Source organism: Trifolium pratense, linkage group LG7 (assembly GCF_020283565.1).
Source record: "Trifolium pratense cultivar HEN17-A07 linkage group LG7, ARS_RC_1.1, whole genome shotgun sequence".
Classification (NCBI taxonomy): domain Eukaryota; kingdom Viridiplantae; phylum Streptophyta; class Magnoliopsida; order Fabales; family Fabaceae; genus Trifolium; species Trifolium pratense.
The window spans coordinates 15,722,019-15,731,728 of NC_060065.1; the positions used below are offsets into that span (position 1 = coordinate 15,722,019).

The following is a 9,710-nucleotide window of genomic DNA, read 5'->3' on the forward strand; positions in this document are numbered from 1 at the left end:
GAAAAAAAAAAAAAAGTTTGCGTCTGCTTTTAGTTGACACTATATTATTCAAAAACTAGTTTATAGCATCTAAAAAAAGCAGACGCTAAGCTTAGCGTCTGCTTTTAGTTGACACTATTATTCAAAAACTAATTCATTGCATCTAACAAAAGCAGACGCTAATATTAGCCAATAGCGTCCGCCATATATTCAAGTCACTAGCTTCAGCTTTGCGTTTAAAAAGACAGACGCTAAAGTAGCGTCTGCTGGACGCAACTGCTAGCTTCAGGCAATTAAGCGTCCGCCACGACACAGACTCTAGGTAGACGCTAAACCCTTGTAGCGTCCGTTTTTTGGTATTTAGCGTCTGTTTTTGGCGGACGCTCCAAAGCAGTTTTCTTGTAGTGTATCAGAATGACACGATACGACGGTCGAAGGAGTGAGGTTCGACCGCAACCACAATCAACGATGGACCAGAGATTTAAGATTTCTTCTTTTTATCTTTTTCAAGAAGTGCCCGACCTTACTTATTTAAGACTTAAAAGCTACTTTAAGAATAAAGTTGAAAATAAAAACATTAAACTTAAAGTTGAAGTTGTTTGGTAATTTTTTTTTAACTTGATTATCACTTTTAAGTTAAATCTGTTTGGTAAAATATTTTTATAAAAGTTTAGATATTTTAATACAAATTTATCATAAACAACATGTTTATGAAATTCATGTTTTTTTTAATTAAAAAAATTATATTCTTTAGAGACGTGTTTTTTTTTTACGGAAGACGTGATTTTTTTATAATGCAAATACAACATAATTATGGAAGACGTGAATTCTAAGAGTTTATGAAATAGTCCATAATTAAAGATGAGTAATGCCTGTTGAGCCTCTAAACAGTCGATGATTTATGTTCGTCTACACAACCCAAACACAAGTGAGCCAAATGAGCTGCAAAAAAGAACGGCGCACTCGAGATCCACCTAAAGATGATGTAAATTGGGTAAAGTGGTCACTAAAAGTAGTGGAATCCACCGTCGGAATGCCAATCCACGCACTATCTAAAGCCGAAAGACATCTGGCAGAGCTACACAAGATGAATAAATGTTGGGCCGACTCGACCACATCACATCCAAAAACGCAATGATGAGCTGTAGGAGATAAGATGCCTCTAGTGACCAGGTTTGCTTTTGTGGGTCACGCAATAAACGCCACACGATGATAGAAACCTTCAAGAGGACCTAAGAATGCCAAATGAGAGTATCTGCACCGTCCACAGTAGCCGAATCATGAGAAGTCAAGAGATGGTAAGCTCCCCGTATAGTGTAGCATGTATCAGGGTCTGACTGTCACTGCCACCTATATGAAGACTGAGCCTGCAAGGAAAGGTTAAAAAGCAAAGACTGACATTACCTCAGCTTCTCCTCCTCCCACGCCCTTAATTGCCTCCGCCACTCCCAAGCCTCCCCCTCCGCCCCCACCCTAGCAATAACATCTCAGCCACCGTACGCAGTTTAGTCTCCGCCAAATCAAACAGACGTCCAAACCGCTCACACAAAGGAATCCCCTCCACCCAGGGATCGGTCCAGAAAAAAGTATCTAGCCCGTCCCCCACCCTTTTCAAAATATTCTCCCCAAACCAACTACCCACTGACTCACCACCCTCCCTAATACGCGCTATCTCCCTCCACCATCGCAGAGTCTACCACCCACCATCCCGTAACGTGCTGTCAAACACTCTAAACCACAACCCCTCTCTGTCCACCAACATCCTCCAACACCGATTACATAAAAGAGCTAAATTAAACTCCCTCAACTGCTTGACCCCCAACCCTCCATACTCCTTACGTAAGCCAAATTAACTTTATTATATTATTATTAATGGCTTAATTAGTCTTTTGGTCCCTTAAAGACATTTTAGGTTTCACAATGGTCCCTTAAAGAAAAAAATGTATGAATTGGTCCCTTAAAGACACATCCGTTTCTCAATTGGTCCTTTCTGTCAATTTTTTACAAAAAACGTTAGTTTTAATTGACTGGATTGTGGACGCCATTAAGTGTAAGTTGTCTACCAAAAACCTTATTAATTTTTAAAATTTTAACCATTGGAATTTTTTGTTATATTTGGAGTTAAAATTTGACGGAAAGGGCCAATATGGCAAACATATATGTCTTTAAGGGACCAATCCAGACCTTTTTTTCTTTAAGGGACCAATCTGAGCCTTTTTATCTTTAAGGGACCATTGTGAAACCTAAAATGTCTTTAAGTGACCAATAAACTAATTAAGCCATTATTAATTGTTAACAGTAAACTTTGCAGTAATATTGTTTATGTTTCGTTTATAAAAAAAATATGTTTCTTTTTTTTTTTGATAAAAATATTGTTTATGTTTTTTTATAGAGTATTGTTTTTTATTTTATTTTTGTATTCCTATTTTTATGCGGATTCTTCTTATTTTTTCTATATTCTTTCTATAATTTTTTTTATTGATTAAACTTTATATAATTTTTTCTATTGTTTTTTTTTCTATTTTTATGTATAGATAATCTCTTTTGTTTTTATTTTTAATCATATCATCTTTCTATATTTTTTTTAGTGAAATTAAAATGAAGAATATAAAACTTGCAACGTGGTTAAAAGCAATAAGGATAAATTAGTAATTTTGGTGATAATCAATTTTAATATATTAGTAATTAGTAATATATTTTTAAGTTTTTTTTTTATTTTTTTTTTACAAATTTAACATTTTTAAGTTAAAAAAGGTAAATAAAGGTAGAACACGTGGCATCAATTAGTACACACGATTGATCAGACAGATGCAAGTAACCCAATGTCACCGTGACTTTCCCGCTTTAGGTCAGGTAATCCGGATCCTTGAAGGGGGTATATTTGAAGTTTGAACTGAAGACAGTTTCAAGTTTCAACTCATCCTCGCTCGCCTCTCGGTCTGTCGTTCGTCACGCCGCCAGGCGCCAGCTGCTAACTTAACTTCGTCTTATTTCTAATTTTTAAAGGTTTGTCTTATTTCTAATGTTTATTGCAATTTTGTTTTTCTATTTTTTGTCTTATTTGTTTTGTTTGGATAATTTGACCTCCGCATGTTGTAATGGTTTCACATCAATAGCTGATTTTGGTGTTGAAATCTCTTTGTGTACCAACAAATAGGGATGGTAAAATTGGGGTTTGTTGCAAATTGAACAATGGAAGCAAAACAGCGCTTAAACCCCACAACGACAATGACAACAAACAAGAAGAAGAAAATCAACCAAACCCCAGAGAACAAGTTCCAATTCGAGCTAAATTCATGTTCCAAATCAAAGAACTTCCGCGGCGCGATTTCTCTGTACGATGATGCCGTTTCAAATAAAACTCGTCTCAACCAACACCACCTCAATGCACTTCTCTACCTCTGTTCCAACGCAGTCACAAACCCTTCCCTCAAACACCTCGCCTTAGATTATGGCTTTCGCATATTCAACCACATGTCATCCCTAAATATCACTCCTAACGAAGCCACTGTTGCCACTGTCGCTAGACTTGCCGCTGCTAACGGTGATGGTGACCGTGCATTTGAATTGGTAAAAGACATTGGTAAGTACAATGTTTCCCCTAGGTTAAGGACATATGATCCCGCATTGTTCTGCTTTTGTGAATTTCTTGATGCTGATAAAGCCTATGAGGTTGAGGAGCATATGAATAGTGTTGGGGTTAGTTTGGAGGAACCAGAAATTGCGGCACTTTTAAAGGTTAGTGTGAAGAAGGGTAGAGCTGATAGGGTTTATAAGTATCTTCACAAGCTAAGAAGCGGTGTGAGGTGTATAGGGGAATCGACGGCAACAATTATTGAGGAGTGGTTTCAGAGCAGCGAGGCGCGTGAGGTTGGTGAGGAGAATTTGGATGCAAGGATGGTCAGAGAGGGGGTTTTGAGGAATGGAGGAGGGTGGCATGGTTTGGGGTGGGTTGGAAAAGGGGATTGGGTTGTATCTAAAACAAGGGTTGATGGTGATGGGATTTGTTGTGGATGTGGTGAGCAATTGGTTTGTGTGGATATTGATGATGAAGAGATGGAGAAATTTGCTTTGTCTATTGCTGCATTGGCCGTGGAGCGTGAGGTCAAGGCAAATTTTAGTGAATTTCAGGTTAGTGACTGACTAACTGCAAAATAATTTCAAACTGTACTTATGAATATGATTGGTGTTGAGGTTGAGGTCATTATCTTTAAAAACTAATTTTATGCGGACTCCATAATGTATTGGCATGCATTCCCATTTTCCGAACATACCTTGATGACATTTTTTTCATATCAAATAACATTGTCGTTGTTCTAGTGAAAGTAATGTTATCAACACTGTTTCTATCATGATTGTTCATCTTGCAAAAAGTCAATTTAGTGCTCTCATAAATACATTAACTTTCAAAGTGTGTCGACTTCTTTAAAAGCTAATTTTACGTGGACTCCATAATGTATTGGCATGCATTCCAATTTTCTGAACATACATTGATGACATTTTTTCATATCAAATAACATTGTCTTTGTTCTAGTGAAAGTAATGTTATCAACACTTTTTATCATGATTGTTCATCTTGCAAAATGTCAATTTAGTGTTCTCATAAATACTTTAACTTTCAAAGTGTGTCGACTTTTTTACCGAATGGATTAATAGAGAGAACATTGTTAACATTTTTTTAAAAGTTGTAATTGTAACTTGGTTTTGATGATTTTCCTCATGTGTCCTCTTTTTGGCAACTACAAGGGTGGCTTGAGAAACATGACTGTTATGAAGCCATAGTGGATGGTGCAAATATTGGGCTCTACCAGCAAAATTTTGCTAATGGCGGATTTAGTATTAATCAGGTATGCCTATGTTACATGGCCATTTATCCTTTTTATTTACTGTCAATTGTCAAATGTTATGCAAGCTCTTAATCTTGGTTGATAAGTAAACTTTACAGTTTATGCTACTAATTGTGTCTTTATTTTGATTATATAATAATGTAGCTTGATGATGTTGTGAAAGAATTGTACAATCGAAGTGGGAAAAAATGGCCGCTAGTTATCTTACACAACAAGCGTGTGAGAGGGCTGATGGAAAATCCTTCCAGCAGAATATTGGTAGAGGAGTGGATGAAAAATGGTGTACTATATACAACTCCAAATGGATCGAATGATGACTGGTAAATTGCAAAATCTATTTTAAAGTTTTGCTGATGTCTTCATCTTAGGACAACATTATCGTTTCTTGAAATGTTTCAATGTTTCTTTACTATAGCTACAAATATAATACCTTTAATATAGTACGTCATTTTGGATTAAGGGATAGCACTACTTAAAAACACTTCTAGGTTTCTGTTTGTTAACTATATAAATTTTTTTATACACTTCTAGGTGTTCTTCGTCGTAGTCATATTGATGTAAATAATGTTTGGGTTGCCATTAAAATAAGTACGGTGATCCCAACACTAGTTACGTGAAATTCAAATAAGAACAAGACTAACAATACCACATGGGAAATTAGTTTTGGAGTGAAAAAGAATTGTTTTTTCTAGTCATGCACAAGGTTAGCTTTAAAAATAGTCCATTGTAACCACCATATAGCTGTAAACATAAGGTAGCAATTCAAATTTCACAAGATTTCCTTAAAACAAATAGACATGTCACATACCCTATAAAAATGTGACAATGTAACAATATGGGAAACTGGAAACAATATAAGAAAGCTAAGAAAGAGACTAACAAGGCAATGGGCAACGGAGAACTAAAGCTTTTTTTCGACCATGGATGGAGAAAAATCTATTTATAAGCTTCCTAGAGGTAGAGAAAGAAAGACTGGAGACTTGGACCAAGTGAAATGTATTAAGGAAGCTGACACAGCTTCACATTTTTATGTTGTTGAAAATACGCATGGATCTTATCTCAAATGATCCAGGAACTCATGCATCCAATTACGTCTGTGAGCATGTCAAAGCAAAATTGTTGATTGCAGCCATGTGAGATGGATGTGATCTTGTTCACGTGCTTCGTTGGCCGGAGTAACATGATTAATTGCTGCGTTATCAACAGTATCGAATTTGACAGGAATTGAAGGCGGATTGATGATAAAATGAAGTTTATGCTCTTTACTGACATGGTTGACCTGTTGGCACTGTAGGAGATAATTTTCAGAGTCTAATTTCTCGGAGATTGCAAAGAAGGAATATTTGTTGGATGGAGAAGAAGACCCAATTTAAAAAAGCGGCGGCGGAGGCACCGTTTGCGACAGTGGAGTCTGGCAAGAGGCCTCATAAACGAAAGGACATTCTGTGATACCATTTTAGAATTCTATGAATCTCATTGATTCTGTGTGTGTGGAGAGAGAGAGAGGGGGGGGGGAGAGAGAGAGAGAGAGAGAGAGAGAGAGAGAGAGAGAGAGAGAGAGAGAGAGAGAGAGAGAGAGAGAGAGAGAGAGAGAGAGAGAGAGAGAGAGAGAGAGAGAGAGAGAGAGAGAGAGAGAGTGAGATAGTGAGAGAGAGAGTGAGAGAGTGAGAGAGAGAGAGAATCTAACTGAACTGTAACTAACTTTCTAATTCTGTTTTTCTTGCTACAAGTGATAGAGACTATGCTGCCTTATATAGGTCAGCAGGATTGATTAAACTAGGTGGTTAAACACTTATTCATATCTAACTATGCTAAGAACACAACAGTTAACTTACTGAGCTGGTTAAGAAACTCAGCAACTAATTACATGTGGTAGCTAATTGGGTGGTTTCAACTAACTAAAGGTTAGTTGAAACTATCTTTTAATAAGGAACGAGATATTAAAGGTAGATGGAAGAATTATTTCCACAAATCATTTAATGAAGGATATAGAATTTCATAGGGCTCTAATGGGATAGACAATAATCAAAATTATACCTTTTCTTTTAGAATTCAAGAGCATGATGTTAAAGAAGAACTGAGGTAGGATAATGGCAAAACAGGTGGGCTAGAAAACATACTTGTTGAGGTATTGAGAGAGTGTAGGAGATAGCAGCATTAGTTGGCTTGGTTTTATTTCAGAGTGTGCTAATTTTTTGGTCAAAATAATTTGTATATATAGTTGAATTTACCGCTAAATAATACACCATCACTTCGATGCAATTTCATTTTGTGGTATTCCTTTTTACATTGGTCAGTTTTGTTTTGAATCTTTCAATCACTATTATGTGAAACCTTTTTTTACATTATTTGATTTTATCACCTTCTATTTTGGGTTGGATTTTATCACCTTATTTTTTGGGGTTCAGGTATTGGCTCTATGCTGCCATAAAACTCAGGTGCTTGCTTGTGACAAATGATGAAATGCGAGATCACATATTTGAACTCATAGGAAGCAACTTTTTTAATCAGTGGAAAGAAAGACATCAAGTAAGATATTTCTTATTTCTAAGATTGTTATTCTAGCATCATCAAGGAATTTTACCTGCTCACCTCAGAAAAAATTTCCTTGATAATTTAAGTTTTCAGATTTTTGTTCACACCCCCCTATGTGCTTTATTACAACTGTGCACTTTATATTATCTACCTTCTTTCAAAATTGGTTACACTAGTATCAGATCAAAGAGTTTTTGTTCTTATTTTTTGGCTGTGTGCCGATGTCGTTATATTTGTTGGTTTTTTGGGGAAAGGGTTTATTGGGAGAAAAAAGTTTGATATGTTTTAAGTTTTAGAAATACCATAAACAATTTGTATTATTGTTACGACAGTCTCTGTTTTTTGAGGTAGTGATAGTTGTTTCCCATCTGTAGAGCCTTCAAAGTTGATATGTATCCTACAAAATCTGATTTGTAGGCAATTGAAGATTTTTATGTTGTGCCCATATTTTTGTCACAAGTTTGTTTTCTTTATCTACAGGTACACTACACTTTTGTTAAGGGGAACTTGAAACTTCAGATGCCACCATCATATTCATTGGTTATCCAGGTAATATTTTGCATGTGCCGTGATATTTGTTTAATGCTGTCTTTCTACTGTTTTTTCTCGGATTGTACCAGAGTGATCTCCACACTACATGACAGACAAATATTTTTGTTCCTTTGGTATCTGAGGGTTGATTTGTGTTATCACATAGGTTTTGTAAGTAGCTTTAGTTATTTATTTCTGGCATCAGGGTGAATTGTATTTAGTATGATGGTTGTATGTGTTTCCTAACAACTAACCCCAAGCCAGAGAGAAGTGATTCTTAGTTAGACTGAAATATCGGTATATTGTGAAAATAGCAATGCTTATGGGTATATCTTTAGTTTGCATTTTAGTTTGTTCATTTATAATGATTTTTTTCGCTGTTTAGTATTCGTTGGGTTGTAAAAAGGGGCAACAGTGCAATATCCTTGGAGATTTTGCTGCACATGATAATCATGATTGTTTTACTCCAATGGCCAATGTGTTTGGACATGTCATGCCTTTCCAAATCCATATGAATCTCAAGATGCCTAAGTGCATGTTTTTCCCTGTTTTTAACAAAGAGAAGTCTAGCAGTACACTCTTCCCAACACATTCCCTCCTATTGATTAAAATATAAATGGATCACAATATTTTGAAAATGGGTCCCACTATATTATGTCAGCCCCATATTAATTTGGAGGTTCCATATGAATTTCAACAAACTCGGTATCCGGCCTAAGGACCGACTAATCCGAGAGGATCAATCCCACCGACTAAGCCAGGGTTTTTGCTCTGTATGGACTTGCCCGCTAAAATTGGAACTGGGGGAGGGGGGGGATCGAACCTGAGACCTTGAGAGGGAATCAAAATGAGTGTGTTAGAAAAAGTATGTTAAAAATTAGTCACAAAAAAAAAAACGTATTTTAAAGAGTGTATTGCTAGTATTTCTATTTTAACATAATTCCTATGAAGAAATAACTCAAATCTGATATCTTAAGATTGGTAATTACTAGCAAACAAGGGGTCATGACTCATGAGCATTATCATTACTCTAAGATGCCATACGAAACATGAAAAACCTAAATACTCTTGCTTCTGAGGTGTTTGTATACTATGATTCACAATTATAAAATTCGGATTTTTTTTTAATAAGCTATTTCTGAATTTATTCCTTGTGTAAAATCTGAAAATATTGTGTTTCAGGAATCAGAAAAAGGATCATGGCACGTGCCATTGGCACTGGGCACTAGCAACGAGTCTTCTAGACCTTGGCTCTGCATTACACGGAAAAGTGCGGATAATAATGTTGCTACTGTTTCTAACGGTGTGGCTACTTCTGGAAATGGTGATCTGGACCAGCCACAGAAATTAGCAGACAATGTTCGTAGCTTAGATTCCCAAGTCATTGATAATAACAGTACTTCCATCACTGGTAAAAGAAAAGAGAGGTCTGAACCTTCATGATAAATCTTTTTATTGGCTTGATATTTCACCTTTAACGGTTATCGGGGGCTGGTGGCTATAAAGATGATGGTTAAGCTGCTACCTGTACTGTTTATTGAGCTTTTTACAGTTTCCATAGTTTTAAACCAATTGAGACAAAGTCTTATTTATCATTTGGCACAATTTTTTCTAGGATCTTACGACGATATTTAATTCATGTTGTACACCCTGTCTTATATGGAAAAAGGTATTGGTAGGTTTTTAAAAACCGAGGCCTACTTCAGTTGTTGTGTACTTGGAATAATGTTGATAGTTTTGTTCACTTCTATTGACTGAAATACTATATCTATTGCATTATTTTACCAATAATCATTACAAGGCAATGAGGAATAGAAT

At 36.0% G+C, this 9,710-nt stretch overlaps 1 protein-coding gene across 2 annotated transcripts; it reads left to right on the forward strand.

The window, feature by feature from the left end:
• Nucleotides 1–2,943: 2,943 nt before the first annotated feature.
• On the forward strand, nt 2,944–9,710 carry LOC123899490 (proteinaceous RNase P 2-like). 2 transcript variants are annotated; one of them, XM_045950635.1, is made up of 7 exons: nt 2,944–2,985; nt 3,137–4,111; nt 4,726–4,826; nt 4,971–5,146; nt 7,235–7,355; nt 7,842–7,910; nt 9,075–9,710. In XM_045950635.1, exons 2-7 carry the CDS (start codon nt 3,172–3,174, stop codon nt 9,333–9,335), a joined length of 1,668 nt encoding a protein of 555 aa, XP_045806591.1. In that variant the 5' UTR covers nt 2,944–2,985; nt 3,137–3,171; the 3' UTR covers nt 9,336–9,710. The 2 variants fall into 2 exon arrangements, with proteins under 2 accessions (XP_045806591.1, XP_045806592.1); XM_045950636.1 differs by lacking the exon at nt 2,944–2,985 and having other exon boundaries at nt 3,012–4,111.